The sequence below is a fragment of the Oncorhynchus keta genome, chromosome 12 (genome assembly GCF_023373465.1).
Source record: "Oncorhynchus keta strain PuntledgeMale-10-30-2019 chromosome 12, Oket_V2, whole genome shotgun sequence".
Taxonomy (NCBI): Eukaryota; Metazoa; Chordata; class Actinopteri; order Salmoniformes; family Salmonidae; genus Oncorhynchus; species Oncorhynchus keta.
The window spans coordinates 40,078,768-40,102,944 of record NC_068432.1 but is presented as its reverse complement, the minus strand read 5'-3'; the positions used below and the strand labels follow the sequence as shown (position 1 = coordinate 40,102,944).

General features: G+C 45.1%; 1 protein-coding gene across 1 annotated transcript in view; it reads right to left on the bottom strand.

Moving 5' to 3' along the window:
• Positions 1-24,177, bottom strand: part of LOC118372715 (A disintegrin and metalloproteinase with thrombospondin motifs 6-like) — a 174,654-nt gene that overhangs the window by 76,273 nt on the left and 74,204 nt on the right. The window contains exons 12-14 of the mRNA XM_052458315.1: positions 18,644-18,751; positions 10,054-10,199; positions 7,654-7,717 (exon numbers count right to left, since the gene is read on the bottom strand). Of these exons, the coding sequence (XP_052314275.1) occupies positions 7,654-7,717; positions 10,054-10,199; positions 18,644-18,751 (318 nt within the window). The remainder of the gene's footprint in view (positions 1-7,653; positions 7,718-10,053; positions 10,200-18,643; positions 18,752-24,177) is intronic.

The window sequence follows — 24,177 nt, the reverse complement described above, 5'->3', positions numbered from 1 at the left end:
TTCTAGAGATAACGCACTCTGTCTAGAGGTAACGCACTCTGTCTAGAGTTAATGCACTCTGTCTAGAGGTAAAGCACCCTGTCTAGAGGTAACACACTCTGTCTAGAGGTAACCCACTCTGTCTAGAGATAACATACTCTGTCTAGAGTTAATGCACTCTGTCTAGAGTTAATGCACTCTGTCTAGAGGTAACGCACTCTGTCTAGAGGTAACGCACTCTGTCTAGAGGTAACGCACTCTGTCTAGAGGTAACGCACTCTGTCTAGAGGTAACGCACTCTGTCTAGAGGTAACATACTCTGTCTAGAGGTAACGCACTCTGTCTAGAGGTAACGCACTCTGTCTAGAGGTAACGCACTCTGTCTAGAGGTAACGCACTCTGTCTAGAGGTAACGCACTCTGTCTAGAGGTAACCCACTCTGTCTAGAGGTAACCCACTCTGTCTAGAGGTAACATACTCTGTCTAGAGGTAACGCACTCTGTCTAGAGGTAACGCACTCTGTCTAGAGGTAACGCACTCTGTCTAGAGGTAACGCACTCTGTCTAGAGGTAACGCACTCTGTCTAGAGGTAACACACTCTGTCTAGAGGTAACGCACTCTGTCTAGAGGTAACGCACTCTGTCTAGAGGTAACCCACTCTGTCTAGAGGTAACCCACTCTGTCTAGAGGTAACCCACTCTGTCTAGAGGTAACATACTCTGTCTAGAGGTAACGCACTCTGTCTAGAGGTAACGCACTCTGTCTAGAGGTAACGCACTCTGTCTAGAGGTAACCCACTCTGTCTAGAGGTAACGCACTCTGTCTAGAGGTAACATACTCTGTCTAGAGGTAACGCACTCTGTCTAGAGGTAACGCACTCTGTCTAGAGGTAACGCACTCTGTCTAGAGGTAACGCACTCTGTCTAGAGGTAACGCACTCTGTCTAGAGGTTAACGCACTCTGTCTAGAGGTAACGCACTCTGTCTAGAGGTAACGCACTCTGTCTAAAGTTAACACACTCTGTCTAGAGTTAACGCACTCTGTCTAGAGTTAACTCACTCTGTCTAAAGTTAACGCACTCTGTCTAGACGTAACGCACTCTGTCTAGACGTAACGCACTCTGTCTAGACGTAACGCACTCTGTCTAGAGGTGACGCACTCTGTCTAGAGGTGACGCACTCTGTCTAGAGGTGACGCACTCTGTCTAGAGGTGACGCACTCTGTCTAAAGTTAACGCACTCTGTCTATAGTTAACGCACTCTGTCTAGGGGTAACGCACTCTGTCTAGAGGTAACGCACTCTGTCTAGAGGTAAAGCACTCTTTCTAGATGTAACACATTCTGTCTAGAGCAGGGGTGTCAAACATACGGCCCGCGGGCCGGAACCGGCCCCCAAGGAGGTTCGATCAGGCCCGCAGGATAATTTGAAAGTGGAAAAAATGCATAAAAGACATGGAATTAATATTTTTAATTCGCTGCAATTCATGGATTATCCGCTAAGGGGCGCACTCTTTCCATCAGAGTAGAAGACAAGCCGCATCACTGAGACAGACTGAAAACAGCAGACGGTATCAATGCGCCATCTGCTGCTTGTTACGACGTTGTTAATATCATTAGCCAAAATGTCGTTATCCAAACGGAGAAAAGTAGATAAGGAGTGTAGAATTTTCAAAGAAAAATGGACCACGTCCTATTTATTTACAGAGATGCACGGAAAACCTTTGTGCTTGGTGTGTTTGCAACAAGTTTCAGTATTGAAGGAATATAATATTCGACGCCACTACGAGACTCATCACAGCGAAAAATATGACGGCTTGCAAGGACAACTGAGAAGAGATAAGATTAACGAATTGCTGGCGGGTCTGAGGAAACAGCAGTCAACTTTCATCCAGAGCCGAGAAGTCAGTGAAGCAGCGGTAAAAGCCAGCTACCTAATTGCTAGCGAAATAGCATTAGCATCGAAGCCGTATTCCGACGGTGACTTTGTTAAACGATGCATGATGAAGGCGGCTGAACTTGTATGTCCCGAGAAGCGACAAGCTTTTGCCAATATTAGCCTGACGAGGAATACTCGGCAGATTTGAAGGGCAAATTTGCCTCTGTAGGTCTGGACAGATTTTATCAGTATCTACTACCAGGGTACCCCAAATTAACAGCCCTGGCTGCTAAAATTTTGTGCATGTTTGGGACAACCTACCTTTGTGAACAAATTTTCTCAGTGATGAATATCAATAAAACAAAAATGCGTTCAAGGCTCACAAACAAGCACTTAAATGACATTCTGAAAGTGACAGCTAGTCAGGACATGACACCTGGTGTTGATGCACTTGTACAGGCCAAAAGATGCCAAGTTTCAGGTACAAATACAAGTCCAGACTAGACTAACACCTTTAAAATGCTGCCTTAGATACTGTTTGCATTGAAAGAATACAGCTCTGTGAAGATGAATCCTTACTGTGGTGATTTAAAAAATGTGCACTTTAATGTTAGTCAGCAGCTTCAAAACAAAAGTTGTGTGATGGAATTCTACTGTTCATACAACTCCATAAATTTTCAGTATGTATTGTATGTGTATGTATGTTTCATGTATGAAGTTTACAGATTTACAGGACAGGCGAACACTTTCTTCATTACACATTTAAAATCACTCTCCTTAGTTTGTAAGGTGTACGCAGGGATTACATTTAGATTTTATATGCGTATGTGTAAGTGGTTTAAAAATTCCTTTCTTTAAAAGTCTCATTTAATCTTAAAGTGCATTACTATATTTTTCAGTACCAATTAAAGTTTTGTGCCTTTGTACAATCAGTGGGATCAGTTGCAATGCATATTTGTGAATGATAAAAGTAAATTGCACATTTGTCTAAGGAAATATGAGGTGTTTCATGAAATGTTTTGTAAAAGGATAGTTCATTAAATTTCAATATTTTCCTAATGTTCTTGTGCTTCTTTACACCAAAACAAAGGAAAGACATGATATTTTGGTTATTTATAGCAGAGTATGGTATAATTTTAATGGTCCGGCCCACTTGACATCTCCCTAGGCCGTATGTGGCCCACGATGCGAAATGAGTTTGACACCCCTGGTCTAGAGGTAACCCACTCTGTCTAGAGGTAACACTCTGTCTAGGGGTAACGCACTCTGTCTAGAGGTAACGCACTCTGTCTAGAGGTAAAGCACTCTTTCTAGATGTAACACATTCTGTCTAGAGGTAACACTCTGTCTAGAGGTAACACTCTGTCTAGAGGTAACACACTGTCTAGAGTTAACACACATTGTGTGAGGCACTACAGAGGAACCTCTAACACCCTGCAGGGCCTCCCTACCTCCATTGTTGCCATGCTTCCAATTAAATTAGGAGGTGACATTTAATAGTACAAAGATCTCCTGAACTAGGGCTCTGATATCACTAACAGTCCTGAACTGGTTGCAGGGGACAGTGGGAGGGAGGCAGGGAGGGGGGTGTTGAATTATCATTGTTGTGAAAGCGAGAACAAATGAGTGCTGACCTCAGCAGGGAACAATGACGAGGACAGGAACCACAGGCAGTAGGGGAGCTGGGAGTGTGTGTGTGCAAATTAATTAAGTCATTACACACACACACACACACACACACACACACACACACACACACACACACACACACACACACACACACACACACACACACACACACACACACACACACACACACACACACACACACACACACACACACACACACACACACACACACACACACACACAGGTCAAGGATGTGGGAGAAGTTATCTTCTCTGAGAGCCATGAGCGATCTTCTCTGAGAGCCGTGAGGTTATCTGTGAATGTGTGTGTGTGCGTGTGCGTGTGCGTGTGTGTGTGTGTGCATGCGTAGGATCTTTGTGGACCGTACTACAACGCGTTTGTGTTGGACGTGCTACAGTCGGGGTAAGGAAGCAGAGGTCGGGGATGGTGTTTGTTTTCCAAAGTAAACATTCAATGCTTGCTCTCAGCTGTTATTTTTAAGATTTGTGGTCAAGTATCCACAAGTCTCCAAACTGGCTAAATGTTCACCTTCAGAAATAAAGGCCACCTAGAAATAGTTAGGAGGAATGGGGGGCTTGCAGCCTTACAAGTTTGCAGCCTTACAAAATATTTTTTCAATGTATTTTTTGGGACTGAAGTGCTGCATTTAAATGAACTTTTAATAGACTTTAAAGTAAAAATGGTAATTGTGCATTCAACAATGTCATTCAACAAGGTGACTAAGAAACGCTACAAACAACCTAAATTCCCCAGGACCAAAACATTTCCCCATTGACTAGTTGAATCGATGTTGTTACCACATAATTTCAATGAAATTATGTTGAATCAACGTGGAAAAGACGCTGAATTTATGTCGGTGCCCAAGGAGTAGTATCCTCAGTGCTCTCTGTTTTCCCAAAACCGCTCTTGCGTTAAATCTGTTCCATCAATCAAACAGTCAGTGATACTCCATTCATTATCTTGACACAGTCAGATAGTCAGGCTTTAGTGAATGGCTTTAGGGATATTGGCTGATGTTTACTTCCAACAGAGAACAATGAACAACTTAGTATGTTCGTCCTCTTAGCAACCTTAAAAACAGAGGGATTGCCCAACAACCTTACAGGAGTGAGAGAGAAATGGGAGGGAGGGAGGGAGGGAGGGAGGGAGGGAGGGAGGGAGGGAGGGAGGGAGGGAGGGAGGGAGGGAGGGAGGGAGGGAGGGAGGGAGGGACATAGAGAGAGACAGAGAGAGACAGAGAGAGAAATAGAGAGAGAAATAGAGAGAGAGACAGAGAGAGAAATAGAGAGAGAAATAGAGAGAGAGACAGAGAGAGAAATAGAGAGAGAAATAGAGAGAGAGACAGAGAGAGAAATAGAGAGAGAGACAGAGAGAGAAATAGAGAGAGAGACAGAGAGAAATAGAGAGAGAAATAGAGAGAGAGACAGATGGAGACAGAGAGACAGAGAGAAAAAGAGAGAGAGAGAGAGAAAGAAAGAAAGAAAGACAGTGAGAGACAGAGACAATGCGAGACAGACAGAAAGACACAGAGAGAGAAGGAGAGATGATCTAATAATGATTGCATCATGATTTTCCAGAGAAGATCCAGGTTTCAGGGAATTATAACAAAGTTCTCAATTGGTGCAAAATATATAGAGTACTACAAAAAATACAACTGCTTAGGTTTAACAAGAAGCTCAACTGGACACCTACATGAGGCAGTGAATGAACTGAGAGAGAAAGCAAAAAACACACTTAAATGCGTCATTGAACCAATTGCACTTTATGCCAGTGAGGTGTGGAGTTGACTTGCAAAACAAGATTTCATCCCATCGAAACCCTGCATGCAGAGTTCTGTAAGATTATCTTACATGTCCAGAGGAAAACTACAAACAATGCATGCAGGGCAGAATTAGGCCAATATCCACTAATAATAATAACTAAAAAAATAACAATAAAGTTTTGGAAAAAGGCAGTGACCCCATCTCATATCATTACCAAGCCCTGCAATGCCAAGAGCTGAGCAAAGAAATGAGTCCCCTCATCCGGCTGAGTTCACAAATCTGTTCTACTAACACACTGAAGCCTCGGGACCAGAAAATCCAATCAATCAGAATAAACCAAATTACAACACAGTCAAAACAAAACTACATGACCTATTGGGAAAGCAAAATGCAGTGCTATCTGGCCCTACATCTAGAGAGAGAATGTGTTTTCAAATAGCATAGAATGCCCTGCGTGCTTCCTCTCTCTCCTCTCTGATTCTCTGATCCACCTCTACTCAGACAACACCATTCTGTATACTTCTGGCCCTTCTTTGGACACTGTGTTAACTAACATCCAGACGAGCTTCAATGCCATACAACTTTCCTTCCGTGGCCTCCAACTGCTCTTAAATGCAAGTAAAACTAAATGCATGCTTTTCAACAGATCGCTGACTGCACCTGCCCGCCCGTCTTGCATCACTACTCTGGACGGTTCTGACTTAGAATATGTGGACAACTACAAATATCTAAGTGTCTGGTTAGACTGTAAACTCTCCTTCCAGACTCACATTAAGCATCTCTAATCCAAAATTAAATCTAAAATCGGCTTCCTATTTCGCAACAAAGCATCCTTCACTCATGTTGCCAAGCATACCCTCGTAAAACTTGACTATCCTACCGACCCTTGACTTTGGCAATGTTATTTATAAAATAGCCTCCAACACTCTACTCAGCAAATTGGATGCAGTCTATCACAGTTTTGTCACCAAAGCCCCATATACTACCCACTTGCGACCTGTATGCTCTCGCTGACTGGCCCTCGCATCAAATTTGTCGCCAAACCCACTGGCTCCAGGTCATTGATAAGTCTTTGCTAGGTAAAGCCCCACCTTATCTCAGCTCACTGGTCACCATAGCAACACCACCCGCAGTACGCGCTCCAGCAGGTATATTTCACTGGTCTTCCCCAAAGTCTATTCCTCCTTTGGCCGCCTTTCCTTCCAGTTCACTGCTGCCAATGACTGGAACGAATTGCAAAAATCACTGAAGCTGGAGACTCATATCACCCTCACTAACTTTTAACATCAGCTGTCAGAGCAGCTCACAGATCATTGCACCTGTACATAGCCCATCTGTAAATAGCCCATCGAACTACCTCATCCCCATATTGCTCCTTTGCACCCCAGTGTCTCTACTTGCACATTCATGTTCTGCACATCTTTCACTCCAGTGTTTAATTGCTAAATTGTAATTACTTCGCCACTACGGCCTATTTATTGCCTTACCTCCCTAATCTTACCTCATTTACACACACTGTATACAGATTTTTCTATTGTGTTATTGACTGTACTTTTGTTTACGCCATGTGTAACTCTGTGTTGTTGTTTGTGTCGCACTGCTTTGATTTATCTTGGCCAGGTCGCAGTTGTAAATGAGAACTTGTTCTCGACTGGCCTACCTGGTTAAATAAAGGTGAAATAAATCAAATAAAAACAAATATGAGGAAGTACACCATGGCTATTTGACCATGGTTACTGACCTTCGAAAAACCTTTACAAAGTACTTTCTCAGTGAGCACAGCCTTGCCATTGAAAAGGGTAGACAGGAAAACCTGGCTCTCTGTAGAGGAAAGGCTGTGCAACCACTGCACAACAGCAGAACCTGAGACAGACCCAAATGTAAAAAATCTAAAACAATTAGAGAGTGTCATTTCCCCAAATTTGAAACACTTATTCAATGTTTCAAAGATCTCTCTGATGAGAATAGGCTCCCCGTCCTGTTGGGGGAGGAAGCAGAGAGCTGTGGGTTGGCAGCGTACTACATTGCTGCCTGCCATAAAATGAGGGGCAGTGTCTGAGTGACCAACCAACCTGCACATGTCCTCTAAACCATTGTTATTGTTATTGTTCAATGTATGGTTATTTTGACCCTTGATTATTGAAGTTACTGTTGTCCTGTTGACAGTATTGATTATTATTACTTTAATTTAATCTCCAAAGTAAGCTTTGGCAATATGCGTATTGTTACGTCACGCCAATAAAGCACATTGAATTGAATTGAGAGAAAGAGAGACAGAGCGAGAGAGAGAGTGAAGAGAAACAGCGAGAGAACGAGAGAAAGAGTGAGAGAGAGAAGCAAAGAGAGGAGGGGGGGTGGAAGAAAAAGAAGGGGAATGTGAACTCACATCTGTGTTACACGATCTGTAGCGCTTCCTCTCTCCGAGACAGTACTTCCCTCCTCCAGAAGGCCTGAAAGAGAGGAGAGAAACGAGGGAGGAATAAAGGGTTCCAAAAGTTTTTTGGTGCTGTCCCCAGGAGAACCGTTTTTGGTTCCAAGTAGAACTCTGTTAAGTTCCATGTAGAACCCTCTGCGATTCTGGTGCAGCCCATGCGGCCTACAAAGTTACAAAGTTACAAGCATAGGCTAGCAAATGTTATTTTCATTTTGAAATATAATAGGGCCTATTTGTATAACTAGTAGGCTGACGCATATATTCCTTTCATAATATTTCCCATTATTAGCCTACCTCCTCTTTCTCTCTCTATTGTTGCTTCAATTCTTCCTCGATTTCAACAGTTCAATTAAATAAGTTTAGCTGTCTTTATCTTAATCCTTATTGTTTTGTATTTTGGGGGGGTATTTTAACCCCTTTTTCTCCCTAATTTCGTGATATCCAATTGCGATCTTGTCTCATCGCTACAACTCCCCTGTCACGCCTTGGTCATAGTATTTTGTGTTTTCGTTATATATTTGGTCAGGCCAGGGTGTGACATGGGTTTATTTGGTTGTGTTTCGTATTGGGGTTTTGTAGGTATTGGGATTGCGGCTGAGTAGGGGTGTAGCATAGGTTTGGCTGCCTGAGGCGGTTCTCAATCAGAGTCAGGTGATTCTCGTTGTCTCTGATTGGGAACCGTATTTAGGTAGCCTGGGTTTCACTGTGTATTTCGTGGGTGATTGTTCCTGTCTCTGTGTAGTTGTTCACCAGACAGGCTGTATAGGTTTTCACGGTCCGTTTGTTGTTTTGTATTTGTATCGTTATTTCATGTATTTCGCTATTCGTCATTAAAGAACATGAGTAACCACCACGCTGCATTTTGGTCCGACTCTCCTTCAACAAACGAACGCCGTTACATCCCCAACGGTCTCAGGAGAGGCGAAGGTCAATTCATATGTTCTCCAAAACATGATCCGCCAAGCCTCGTTCCTTAACACCTGCTCACTTAACCCTGAAGCTAGCCGCACCAATGTGTCAAAGGAAACACCGTTGAACTGATGACCGTCACTAGAGTAAAGCCCCCCCAGCCAAAACCTCCCCTACCCCAGACAACGCTGGGCCAATTGTGCGCCGCCCAATGGGACTGGGATCAATCCCAGATCTGAAGTGATGCCTCAAGCACTGCGATGCAGTGCCTTAGACTGCTGCACCACTCAGGAGGCCTATCTTAACCATTCTAATGACATCCTTGAATCATATAGGACTAGAAGTGGATGTAGAAGGCGTTCACTTCTCTTCAGGAACATTGAATGTTTATGGGTCTGAATAAATAACTGCTATAGCTTACCGGCATCGTACGTTTGCTCTTCTTTCAAACTGCAGCGAGTTCTATTGGCTGCTGTTTTTAACATTCATCAAAAAATAGCTTTTTAATTGGTATAAGAAATGCAAAAAAGTGTAATAATTATGTACAGCAAGCTATTCTAGTCTAGCTTTTCCTGCCTGGGACTCCAAGAGCTAAGGAGCGTTTTTTTAAGGAGAGGCCAGCAGAGCACAGATGCTTTTGTATTGCGCAAGAGACAAAGGCTATAAGTTATAAACGTATTATACATAACCCATAGTTAATTAGCTAAATATAAGTCTAATACTGCATTGAATGTATAACTTGAAAGAGGTAGGCTAGGACATCTTTATATAGGGCTATATTTCAATCTAGAACAGGATGATCTATTTTGGAATGGAGTTAATGAAGAGAGAGAAAGACTGGGTGCACTGATTTAAAGCAACGATATTCAAGTGATAGGCTGTTTTACTTTTGCAACACATTTTTACAATGTATCTTTACAATGAAAAAACAAGGTGATCCCTGAAAGCCTGATGGAGCTGGGTAAATTAGACGCGCATTCAGTCTTTTATTACTGTAGCAGAGGCTATGGTTCAGCAAATGTAGGCCTACCTGTCACAAGATAAAAAGTTAGCACGCTGTGAACTGCATTGTAAACGGCGCTCCATAGTGAGATGGGTCTGTTCCCACCCTGAGCGTTGATTCATGCAGAGGCCGTAGGGAAGACAGATTTAAACATTGCATATCATTTAACAGTTCCGTTTCACACCATGCTGTTCATATAAATAATTGATTATAATTTACCGGTTCCTCATAGTTATTTATCCCGGGAAAAGGGAGTGGTTTTGGGCGGAAGATCTCAGTAACCGGGTTCCCGCCATTCAACCTAGTATCTACTGGTTATCGACACAGTATACTTAATAAATATTTATATGATCAACGCATTAGTGATCACACACACACACCTGTAGGTGAGGTCCTGGATGTGTGTGTTCAGCTTGCTGTGGCTTACTTTGCCTACTTACGCTGGGCTGTCACAGTGTCTCATGGAGGATGAGACTCCCCCTCCGCAGGTCCTGCTGCACTCCCCCCACGATGACCAGGGACCCCAGCCTCCGTCCACACTCTGGGGCCACGTCCCGAATATCACACACTCCCCCTGGTAGCACCACTGAGAGGATGGAGGGGTTTAATCATGGGTTAAGGTTGTAGAGGTTGTAGGTCTGTAACTGTGTCAGTGAGTACGGTTACATGCACACAATAATGTGATTATTGTGGATAATCAGATTAGTATAATAGTTTGATTCAACCGTTTTTCATGCTTTGCAAGAAGAATGATTTCCTTAATAATCCTGTTTACAGGGACACATCTGAATTCAGGCTACCTGATGGCACTCTGATAAATGCAGAAAATCTCCATCAAAATAAACGTTCTATCACAGCAACCGTGTTCTTTTTGGGAAACATATCTAGTTCTGAGTTGGAACATATCAAGTTGGTATGTGAAAACTACTTCTAAGACACACATATTCAGTTGTTCTGAACTCACTTCCCTCACGGGAGTTAGCATATGTGCAGATCAAATACACCGCTGGAACGCCCATTAATAGTTTGAAAGATTGCTTTACACCGATTAAGATAAGCAGAGTAAGATGTTTACATGACTGTTGCATAATCTGCCTAGGTGCCATAATCAGTTTAAAATTGAATTATTACCCTCCCTCCCTCCCTCCCTCCCTCCCTCCCTCCCTCACTCACTCACTTCCTCACACACTCACTCACTTCCTCACTCATTCACATCAGAGATGAACAATGCAGAAGGACAGAGGCAGACAATACACAGTGGCAGAATACCTGACCACTGTGACTGACCCAAAATTAAGGAAAGCTTTGACTATGTACAGACTCAGTGAGATTAGCCTTGCTATTGAGAAAGGCCCCGTAGGCAGACATGGCTCTCAAGAGAAGACAGGCTATGTGCTCACTGCCCATAAAATGAGGTGGAAACTGAGCTGCACTTCCTAACCTCCTGCCCAATGTATGACCATATTAGAGAGACATATTTCCCTCAGATTACACAGACCCACAAATAATTTGAAAACGAATCCTATTTTGATAAACTCCCATATCTATTGGGTAAAAAAACGCAGTTTGCCATCACAGCAGCAAGATTTGTGACCTGTTGTCACAAGAAGAGTGCAAACAGTGAAGAACAAATACCATTGTAAATACAACCCGTATTTATGTTTATTTATTTTCCCTTTTGTACTTTAACCATTTGCACATCGTTACAACACTGTATATAGACATAATATGACATTTGAAATGTCTTTATTCTTTTGGAACTTCTGTGAGTGTAATGTTTACTGTTCATTTTTATTGTTTATTTCACTTTTGTTTATTATCTACTTCACTTGCTTTGGCAATGTTAACATATGTTTCCCATGCCAATAAAACCCCTTGATTTGAATTGAATTGAGAGGGATAACCAGGTCAGTGTACTCATTCTCCTTGGCTCAGAGCAGAGAAAGGCAATGCACTAACATACTGTATAAACAAGATTAACACTGCAGGGAGAGGGAGAGAGAGGTCAGTGAAGGAGAGAGAGAGACGGCAGTGAAGAAGAAAGACGGAGAGTGAGAAAGAGAGAGAGAGTCCTTAAGACCTTGTCTGTGTTTCCAGTTTGACTGAAATAGCCTGGGAGAGAATGCCTTATCAGAGAGGAGCTGACACACACTACCTATCTATCACCCCGCACACCTATCAGCCTTTCACCACCTGCAAGTGTGTGTGTGTGTACCTGTGTGTGTGTGTGTGTGTGTGTGTGTGTGTGTGTGTGTGTGTGTGTGTGTGTGTGTGTGTGTGTGTGTGTGTGTGTGTGTGTGTGTGTGTGTGTGTGTGTGTGTGTGTGTGTGTGTGTGTGTGTGTGTGTGTGTGCCACAGAAAGCTGTGACCTTTGGGTGACACGACTACTGTACCAATGTCTAGGACAGTAGCATAATAGTCTTTCCTGGGAAACCACTTATTTTCTCTCTCTTATCTCCTTTCTTCTCCTTATCTCTCCCCCTTCTCTTGCTCTACCCCATACCTCATTCTTCCCTCTTAAACATCACTACTTCCTTTCTATCCTCTACCTTTCTCACCACCAACACTTTCCCCTTTGTCCCCCTCCACTTCTCCCTCCCTCTCCTACCATATCTCCCCCCCTTCCCTCTAGTTGGCAGGGCCTCTCCATTACAGGCCTGGTGACAAATGGTTGACAGTCGTGTTCCTTTGAAGCCGCCCCACATCCCCCTCACCACCCACCCTCAACCCAGACAGGAGCGCGTCATCAGCCTCCCCCCAAAGCCCCCTGTCCTAAAGCCCCCTGAGCTGATCTCAACTTGGGCCCCCTGTGTAGCCGAGGACCTGGTCGGTGGCCCCGAGCTCTGAAAGGCTCCAGTCAGCAGACAGTAATGACACATGACAGCCTCCTATTCTTTCCTTTTAGACCTCAGACCATCCAGTGACAATGGCCGCCGTAATCTGTGTTAAAACTGTCTCACTGTCGTCCGTCTAACCTGACCGCGGCGTGGCGAGTCACACTGGGACTAGGGTCAGTGCTATGTGGAATCCTTGGGACGTCCCTACCCTAAACTCTAAAGGCTGGTTTACAGTCCGTCTATCGTCTGTAGACAATTGCCGTAGCGACATCATGAACAGTCTATTGTCGTCTGACATCAAACTTGTCGTTATTTATTTTATTTTATTTAACCTTTATTTAACTAGGCAAGTTATGAGAAAGTAGAAACACTAAACGACAGTCTTTGCATGACATCAGCAGCCCAGGGCTCCAAATAGCGTACGTGCTCTATTTTAACTCCAATAAACCCATCCGTTTAAATAGATTCAATAAATGTCAGCCTAGCAGGCGAGGCAACTAAAATACATTTTCTAAACAATGTTTTTGTTTGTTGCTAGCTAGTTAGCCACCAAGTTGGCTAGCTATTTAAAATAATGACCGGAGTATAACTGACAACATCTTAACTTAAGCTATTTTTTTATTAATTATTACAGGAAAATAAACCCACAACAACATAATTATTTACAAGGTAAACAGAAAATAGCGTACTGCCACAGTGTGGAGATGGCCGCCTCGCTTCGCGTTCCTAGGAAACTATGCAGTTGTTTGTTTTTTTACGTGTTATTTCTTACATTAGTACCCCAGGTCATCTTAGGTTTCATTACATACAGTCGAGAAGAACTACTGAATATAAGATCAGCGTCAACTCACCATCAGTACGACCAAGAATATGTTTTCCGCGACGTGGATCCTGTGTTCTGCCTTACAAACAGGTCAACGGAATTGATTCCATGCAGCGACCCCAAAAAAAAATGACTTCGTAAAAGAGGGAAACGTAGCGGTCTTCTGGTCAGACTCCGGACACGGGCACATCGCGCACCACTCCCTAGCATTCTTCTTGCCAATGTCCAGTCTCTTGACAACAAGGTTGATGAAATCCGAGCAAGGGTAGCATTCCATAGGGACATCAGAGACTGTAACGTTCTCTGCTTCACGGAAACATGGCTCACTGGGAAGACGCTATCCGGGGCGGTGCAGCCAACGGGTTTCTCCACGCATCGCGCCGACAGAAACAAACATCTTTCTGGTAAGAAGAGTGGCGGGGGCGTATGCCTCATGACTAACGAGACATGGTGTGATGAAAGAAACATACAGGAACTCAAATCCTTCTGTTCACCTGATTTAGAATTCCTCACAATCAAATGTAGACCGCATTATCTACCAAGAGAATTCTCTTCGATTATAATCACAGCCGTATATATCCCCCCCCAAGCAGACACATCGATGGCTCTGAACGAACTTTATTTAACTCTTTGCAAACTGGAAACCATTTATCCGGAGGCTGCATTCATTGTAGCTGGGGATTTTAACAAAGCTAATTTTTTATTTTTTATTTTATTTCACCTTTATTTAACCAGGTAGGCTAGTTGAGAACAAGTTCTCATTTGCAACTGCGACCTGGCCAAGATAAAGCATAGCAGTGTGAACAGACAACACAGAGTTACACATGGAGTAAACAATTAGCAAGTCAATAACACAGTAGAAAAAAATGGGCAGTCTATATACAATGTGTGCAAAAGGCATGAGGAGGTAGGCGAATAATACAATTTTGCAGATTAACACTGGAGTGATAAATGATCAGATGGGCATGTACAGGTAGAGATATTGGTGTGCAAAAGAGCAGAAAAGTAAATAAATAAAAACAGTATAAAAACAGTATGGGAATGAGGTAGGTGAAAAAGGGTGAGCTATTTACCTATAGACTATGTACAGCTGCAGCGATCGGTTAGCTGCTCGGATAGCTGATGTTTGAAGTTGGTGAGGGAGATAAAAGTCTCCAACTTCAGCGATTTTTGCAATTCGTTCCAGTCACAGGCAGCAGAGTACTGGAACGAAAGGCGGCCAAATGAGGTGTTGGTTTTAGGGATTATCAGTGAGATACACCTGCTGGAGCGCGTGCTACGGATGGGTGTTGCCATCGTGACCAGTGAACTGAGATAAGGCGGAGCTTTACCTAGCATGGACTTGTAAATGACCTGGAGCCAGTGGGTCTGGCGACGAATATGTAGTGAGGGCCAGCCGACTAGAGCATACAAGTCGCAGTGGTGGGTGGTATAAGGTGCTTTAGTGACAAAACGGATGGCACTGTGATAGACTGCATCCAGTTTGCTGAGTAGAGTGTTGGAAGCCATTTTGTAGATGACATCGCCGAAGTCGAGGATCGGTAGGATAGTCAGTTTTACTAGGGTAAGCTTGGCAGCGTGAGTGAAGGAGGCTTTGTTGCGGAATAGAAGGCCGACTCTGGATTTGATTTTTGATTGGAGATGTTTGATGTGAGTCTGGAAGGAGAGTTTGCAGTCTAGCCAGACACCTAGGTACTTATAGATGTCCACATATTCAAGGTTGGAACCATCCAGGGTGGTGATGCTAGTCGGGCATGCGGGTGCAGGCAGCGATCGGTTGAAAAGCATGCATTTGGTTTTACTCGCGTTTAAGAGCAGTTGGAGGCCACGGAAGGAGTGCTGTATGGCTGTATGTATAATCTGAAAACAAGACTCCCTAAATTTTATCAGCATATCGATTGCGCAACCAGGGGTGGTAAAACCTTGGATCATTGTTACTCTAACTTCGGCGACGCATATAAGGCCCTGCCCCGCCCCCCTTTCGGAAAAGCTGACCACGACTCCATTTTGTTGATCCCTGCCTACAGACAGAAACTTAAACAAGAGGCTCCCACGCTGAGGTCTGTCCAACGCTGGTCCGACCAAGCTGACTCCACACTCCAAGACTGCTTCCATCACGTGGACTGGGACATGTTTCGTATTGCGTCAGATAAAAATATTGACGAATACGCTGATTCGGTGTGCGAGTTCATTAGAACGTGCGTTGAAGATGTCGTTCCCATAGCAACGATAAAAACATTCCCTAACCAGAAACCGTGGATTGATGGCAGCATTCGCGTGAAACTGAAAGCGCAAACCACTGCTTTTAATCAGGGCAAGGTGTCTGGTAACATGACCGAATACAAACAGTGCAGCTATTCCCTCCGCAAGGCTATTAAACAAGCTAAGCGTCAGTACAGAGACAAAGTAGAATCTCAATTCAACGGCTCAGACACAAGAGGCATGTGGCAGTGTCTACAGTCAATCACGGACTACAAGAAGAAACCCAGCCCAGTCACGGACCAGGATGTCTTGCTCCCAGGCAGACTAAATAACTTTTTTGCCCGCTTTGAGGACAATACAGTGCCACTGACACGGCCTGCAACGAAAACATGCGGCTTCACTGCAGCCGAGGTGAGTAGAACAGTTAAACGTGTTAACCCTCGCAAGGCTGCAGGCCCAGACGGCATCCCCAGCCACGCCCTCAGAACATGCGCAGACCAGCTGGCTGGTGTGTTTACGGACATATTCAATCAATCCCTATACCAGTCTGCTGTACCCACATGCTTTAAGAGGGCCACCATTGTTCCTGTTCCCAAGAAAGCTAAGGTAACTGAGCTAAATGACTACCGCCCCGTAGCACTCACTTCCGTCATCATGAAGTGCTTTGAGAGACTAGTCAAGGACCATATCACCTCCACCCTACCTGACACCCTAGACCCACTCCAATTTGCTTACCGCCCAAATAGGTCCACAGACGATGCAATCTCAACCACACTGCACACTGCCCTAACCCACCTGGACAAGAGGAATACCTATGTGAAAATGCTGTTCATCGACTACAGCTCGGCATTCAACACCATAGTACCCTCCAAGCTCATCATCAAGCTCGAGACCCTGGGTCTCGACCCCGCCCTGTGCAACTGGGTACTGGACTTCCTGACGGGCCGCCCCCAGGTGGTGAGGGTAGGCAACAACATCTCCTCCCCGCTGATCCTCAACACGGGGGCCCCACAAGGGTGCGTTCTGAGCCCTCTCCTGTACTCCCTGTTCACCCACGACTGCTTGGCCACGCACGCCTCCAACTCAATCATCAAGTTTGCGGACGACACAACAGTGGTAGGCTTGATTACCAACAACGACGAGACGGCCTACAGGGAGGAGCCCTCGGAGTGTGGTGTCAGGAAAATAACCTCACACTCAACGTCAACAAAACTAAGGAGATGATTGTGGACTTCAGGAAACAGCAGAGGGAACACCCCCCTATCCACATCGATGGAACAGTAGTGGAGAGGGTAGCAAGTTTTAAGTTCCTCGGCATACACATCACAGACAAACTGAATTGGTCCACTCACACTGACAGCGTCGTGAAGAAGGCGCAGCAGCGCCTCTTCAACCTCGGGAGGCTGAAGAAATTCGGCTTGTCACCAAAAGCACTGGTACGGCAACTGCTCCGCCCACAACCGTAAGGCTCTCCAGATGGTAGTGAGGTCTGCACAACGCATCACCGGGGGCAAACTACCTGCCCTCCAGGACACCTACACCACCCGATGTTACAGGAAGGTCATAAAGATCATCAAGGACATCAACCACCCGAGCCACTGCCTATTCACCCCGTTATCATCCAGAAGGCGAGGTCAGTACAGGTGCATCAAAGCTGGGACCGAGAGACTGAAAAACAGCTTCTATCTCAAGGCCATCAGACTGTTAAACAGCCACCACTAACATTGAGTGGCTGCTGCCAACACACTGTCATTGACACTGACCCAACTCCAGCCACTTTAATAATGGGAATTGATGGGAAATGATGTAAATATATCACTAGCCACTTTAAACAATGCTACCTTATATAATGTTACTTACCCTACATTATTAATCTCATATGCATACGTATATACTGTACTCTATATCATCGACTGCATCCTTATGTAATACATGTATCACTAGCCACTTTAACTATGCCACTTTGTTTACTTTGTCTACATACTCATCTGATATGTATATACTGCACTCGATACCATCTACTGTATGCTGCCCTGTACCATCACTCATTCATATATCCTTATGTACATATTCTTTATCCCCTTATTGTTAGTTAGATTACTTGTTGGTTATCACTGCATTGTCGGAACTAGAAGCACAAGCATTTCGCTACACTCGCATTAACATCTGCTAACCATGTGTATGTGACAAATAAAATTAGATTTGATTTGATTTGAATAAAAGTATCAGAGAATCTCTGAACTCCTACATCCTCTTGTCAGAGAAGAATTTGGTTTGGTTGCTGTGGCAGTCCGGTAACCACAACAACGGATGTTGTGACAGTCGCAGAGACTGAAGGCCAGTTTATACTTGGTCTAATGACATGTCAACATCCGCTGTCGTGGTTACCGGAATGCCACAGCAACCAGGCCAAATTCTCCTGTGACAAGATGATTCAGAAGTTCAAAAATGGAAAAATGTTTGCGGCCCCAGCATGTTAAAAAAAAGGTGCGGTAATCGACCAATATTTAGTTTTTTAATTGGGTCTATGACAGTATATTACAAATCAGTCTGACAGAATTTCAATCTGAAATGACAAACGTATCACAAAGATATTGGGTTCAGAAGATCATCAGGCAATAATGTTGTATTTTTTATTTAACTAGGCAAGTCAGTTTAGAAAAAAATATTATTTTCAATGACGGCCTAAGAACATTGACGGCCCCTGAACTGCCTTGTTCAGGGGCAAAACGGCAGATTTTTACCTTGTCAGCTTGGGGATTGGATCTAGCAACTATTCGGTTACTAGTCCAACGCTCTAACCACAAGGCTACCTGCCGCCCAATGATCTTCTGTGTAGAAAATAACATAATCATTGAGGGAAACAGTGAGTATGTACATGTTCCTGATGGAGCCATAATATTTTGTGGCTTAAACCATTCAAAAGATAGAGCCACATTTGTAGGAAGAAAACCGAAACCGCTCTGTTGATTACAACCACATCTAGCAGCTACCGGAGGTTACTGATATAACCCCGGTTCTATGAACCAAGCGCACCTTTTCTCTCGTGACCCTATTTTCAAATCCGGCGACCCTACATCGGGTTGCGACCCGTAGTTTAGGAAACCCTGGTGTAGACTATAAGAGACAACAAGTGTGTAGACAATGAGACTGCTAGTATAGACTTACCCCTTTCTCAATGCTTCCCGTCTGACACAAGGTCCCCTCGGCAGCAGGGATACTGTTGGTGACACAGCGGTTGCTTTTGCTAAGGCACCAGAGCTCTCTACACACTTCCTAGGAAAGAAGGCAAAAGCAAGTTGGTCAGAATAAAGCAATTCACTGCAGAGAGTGTATTACAAGCAGAGCAATTGCCATAGATCGAGCTGTTGAAGTGAATTAGAGATCTACTCCAAAATTTAGTGTAACTTCCCCTCCTCATCTCATGTCCTTCATCTGCACTGAGGTGAAAGAACTGAACAGAAGGCGAGGAGCATATCCCTGGCTGTAGTCAGCCGACATATTGGCAAACCTGGGTCAAATATAGGTTGCACAGTTTGGAGACACTGTGGACTATTCCATAGGCTCCATTTCACCAGGCAAACTAACTCAAGCTCAGCTGAAATATGTGGAAGTAGTAGACATATATATTTGACCCAGGTCTGATGGAGTAGCTATATATTTGACCCAGGTCTGATGGAGTAGCTATATATTTGACCCAGGTCTGATGGAGTAGCTATATATTTGACCCAGGTATAATGGAGTAGCTATATAGTTGACCCAGGTATAATGGAGTAGCTATATATTTGACCCAGGTCTGATGGAGTAGCTATATAGTTGACCCAGGTATAATGGAGTAGCTATATATTTGACCCAGGTCTGATGGAGTAGCTATATAGTTGACCCAGGTATAATGGAGTAACAGAAACCACTGTTAACCAGTTGTAGGAAATCACTCTGGCACAACAGAGAGCATATTCAAACTGCCCCTCAGAGAGGAGACAGTCTCAGGGAACAGAGACTGTAGACATAACAAACATATTTGTCCCACAGGAAGTTATAAAACAAACAACTTCTTCTGTTTCTACGATTTCTCCATCTTATCTCCTAGCTCTTATAACAGAGGGAGAACTCTTTATGTCTGGACAGAGACAGAGACAGAGAGAGAGAGACAGAAAGAGAGAAAGAGAGAGAGAGAGAGAGAGAGAGAGAGAGAGAGAGAGAGAGAGAGAGAGAGAGAGAGAGAGACAGAAAGAGAGAAAGAGAGAGAGAGAGAGAGAGAGAGAGAGAGAGAGAGAGAGAGAGAGAGAGAGAGAGAGAGAGAGAGAGAGAGAGAGAGAGAGAGAGAGACTTTTGACTTTTGGTCTTTCTTTATTGAAACATTCTTAATTCATTTAAAACTCACCCCCCCACTCCTAAAATAAAAAAATAAATAAAAATATATCCTATACTGCATACATGTACCATACTCACCTTTCCATCTGCCACATGATACAAATCACCATACACAAAAACCCTCTCCTACAACCGTATATCCAAAACATCTTCCCCAGCAATACAGACAGCCCCCCCAACACACCATATCTCCTCAAACATCTCCACACATTTGATCATTTTATAGAACTCAAACTCAACCCTAAGGCGCGCAGAGACCATCCCATTAAACAGTAGTAAAGGGTCTGTTATCCCCCCACCTTTGACCCTGTTCCTCCTTGTTAGCCAAATAGCTAACTTTGCCTGAGCAAACAGAAAATTAAACAAAACACATTTTTCCTTCTCCTTACTCGAATACCTGTATCCCATTATAAACATCCCAACAGCAAAAACCACCCCCAACCTGTCACACAGACATTCCAACAGAGACATTAATGACATTAACCTGGTGCACACAGAAAACACATGAATTACAGTTTCTTTCATTTGACAGAAAGTGGTCCTTCTGTAGCTCAGTTGGTAGAGCATGGCGCTTGTAACGCCTGGGTAGTGGGTTCGATTCCCGGGACCACCCATACGTAGAATGTATGCACACATGACTGTAAGTCGCTTTGGATAAAAGCGTCTGCTAAATGGCATATATTATTATATTATTATTAGAAAGGACACCAATGCCCAATTCCCGGATCAACCCGTGCCAACCAGCTGTTAGTGGCCAGGGCTCCATGAAGAACCCTCCACTGGAGGTCCCCTGACCTCTTTGGTACTGGGGGTTTGTAGAGCGCCCTCCATCTAAAACCCACCATACTCTCCGCCCCACATACCCCCTGCCACTGATGTGCCTTCACTCCTGTTAGGCTTCTAATGCTCCTCACCTTAACGCAGAGGTTGTAGAGGGCTTTACCTCCCACCCCCTCAAACTCCCCCAGGCTCGGAGTGTTAAAATCTAACAAGTCCTCCAGACCCCCTTGCCAGTCTCCAGTCTCTGCCGTCACCTGCAGTGGCGGGAACATTGGTGGCCCCTCTCCCTTTGGCCTCTCAAACACCCCCCTTACCGGCTCAGACAGTGCCTCCTGGACCTCCTCCAGAAATCTCTCCAGCAGCCTAAGAGACGTTATTCCTGTTTGTTGCGCCAAGACCTCCGGGGTTTTCCACCCCTCCTCTCCCAGCAGTCTCAGGTCACCCAGCCTTTGTAAACCCCCTGCCATCAGTTGCCTCTGCAGGGTGGCCGACTGAACCGATCTCAAAGGGATGGCTGGGTTGTGGAAGATGGGTTCCTCCCACACCCACTGCCCAGGCTCCACACCCCCTTCTCGTGTGGGCCTTAGCAGCTGCCAGGCCCTCAGCACCGCAGAGTAAAACTCTGAGAGACCTGCTGTACTCAGCCTCTCCAGCTTCATGAGGAACAGCTGCCGGTCCAACCCTAATCCGCCAGCTCTCCTCAGCAGCGCATGCTGGTTCCCTCCAGCCAACATCAGTGTGGTACAGCAGTCTCTGCACCGCCTTTAGTCGGAAAGCAGCCATCCTGCTCTCCAGTTCCACCAGGCCCTGTCCTCCTTCGTGGACGGTCATGTACAAAACTGCTGCCTTCAGCCAGTGATGTCCCGACCAAAAAAAGTCCACCAGCTTGCGTTGCAGGTCTGCAAGCAGACCGGCGGGGGGGTTGAGGACAGCCAGTTTATGCCACAAGGAAGATGCCACCAGGTTGTTGATTATCAGCACCCTCCCTCTATATGACACTTGGGACAGGAGCCACCTCCACCTGGCCAGTCTTGACACCACTGCCTGTGTCAGCCCCTCCCAGTTCTTGCTAACCCACCTCTCCGAGTCCAGGTACACCCCCAACACTTTAAGCCCTTCACAACCCCACTGCAAACCCCCTGGAAGCAGAGGAGGAGCCCTATCCCCCGATGCCCCACATAACAGAGCTTTGCTCTTTCCCCAGTTTACCTTAGCTGATGAAGCTCCCTCGTACACCTTCAGACTGGTCTCTAGTTCCTGCATATCTTGCCCATCCCTGACCATCACAGAAACATCATCTGCATATGCTGAGACTGCAATTCCTCTCACCACATCCATGCCTGTCCAGCACACTCCCCGCAGTCTCCTGCGTAGCAGTCCTAAAAAAGGCTCAATGGCTAGTGTGTACAGCTGCCCAGATAGAGGGCATCCTTGTCTAATGCCCCGTCTCACCCAGACTGGCCTACTGAGCCCCCCTCCCACCTTAACCATACATGACGCCCCAGCATACAACAGCTTCACACAGGTCACAAAACTCTTCCCAAACCCTAACACAGACATCACATTAAACAGATACTCATGATCCACTCTATCAAAAGCCTTCTCTTGATCTAAAGAGACCAGTCCAAAGTTCACATTAGAACCTCTCGACAAGTCCAACATGTCCCTAATCAAGAACAAGTTGTCCGTGATTGAGCGTCCCGGTACACAATATGTCTGGTCCTTGTGTATTATAGAGTCCAGATGGGACTTCAGTCTGTTAGAGAGGACCTTGGCAAAAATCTTGTAGTCCGCACAGAGTAATGCCACAGGCCTCCAGTTCTTAAGTTCACACAAGTCCCTTTTTTGGGCAGGAGAGTCAGAGCCGCCCGACGGCAGCTCATCGGCAACTCTCCTACCCCGACGCATTCTCGCAACACGCAAAAGAAATCCTGTCCAATTGTTCCCCAGAATTTTTTGTAAAATTCCACTGGAAGTCCATCGACCCCGGGTGCACGACCGGGGGACATCTGGGTTACTGCCTCTGACAGTTCATGTGACAACAGAGGAATGTCCATTTCATCCCTCTGTGCCCGAGATAGCTTAGGGAGTCCTGCGAACAAGACCTGAGCACACATAGGATCACACATTTCTGCCCTATACAATTCAGTATAAAACTCCACAGTCCGCTCCCGCATCTCCCCCACCACAGAGGTCACCCGCCCATCAGACAGCCGTAGACAATGCATACCCTTGGCTTCACTGCTCTGTCTTTCCAAACCAAAGAAGAAGGAGCTGGGAGCATCCATCTCCTTGAGCATGGAGAACCTAGCTCTTACAAGTGCTCCCTTTGCTTTAACCTGGAAAAAACTGCCCAGGTCCCTACGTAATTCGGCTAAGTTAGCCTGGAGGCCTACATTGCCTTGCCCCACCATCTCTACCTCCATCTCACTAATACACCGCTCTAGTTCCCCCAATACTCTCCTAGCCTCTGAGGATGAGAGAGCTGTGTACTGTTGACAGAAAAGCCGAATTTGCACTTTCCCCACATCCCACCACTGACTCAGAGACTCATACTCCTCTCTTCGCTGCCCCCATCTTTCCCAAAAAGTCTGGAAACCTGAGCAAAAAGTGGCATCTTGTAAGAGCTTTACATTGAACTTCCAATAAGATGCCTGCCGGGGCCCTGGTGAAATAGACAGCCGAGCCATGGTTATGTGGTGATCCGAAAACCCCACTGGGAGAATGGTAGCACCCAGTAGCCTATTGCTCTGATTCCTGGACATGTAAAAACGATCAAGTCGAGCTGCACTCACCCTAGCTCCAAAAACCTTCACCCACGTATACTGTCTTGTGTTTGGATGTTTAGTTCTCCAAACATCCACTAGGTCAAACTGATTAAAGATGCCCCTTAACACTCCCACTGACACTGAATGAGGCTCTTCCCCATTTATGTCTTTTGTCAAATCCATTGTACAGTTCCAGTCACCTCCGATCACCAGCGTCTCCTCAGGCGCTACTTGTGAGAGTTCCTGTCTAAGACTCCCAAATAGAACCCCTCTTTCTCTCCCTGTGTTAGGCGCATACACATTTATAAAGACAAAACACATGTTGTTAATTTCTGCTTTAACAACAAGCAACCTACCCCTACACACCTCCTTTGAGGAGCAAATTTTTACAGCCAGACCCGGTGCAAAAAGGACTGCCACCCCTGCACTAAGATTTGTCCCATGGCTCAACACACTTGCCCCTTTCCACCAGAGCCCCCAATCAACTTCATTCACCACATCACTATGCATCTCCTGCAGAAACAACACCTGTACTTTTTTTTGTTTTACATATTCACTCAACACACTCCTCTTTCCCGCATCTGGTGCCATTTATATTGAGAGAGCCTACCCGAAGAGTCTCCATAAGAAGTGGGAGAAAAGCCAGCAGAGAAATAGACCAATAGCAAAGCTCAAAAAGCCCCAGTGTCAGTAAGAAATTAAACATTTAAACAGTGTCTGAAGGTAAACCTTTAGCCTTGCTATTGAGAAAGGCCGCCGTAGGCAGACATGGCTCTCAAG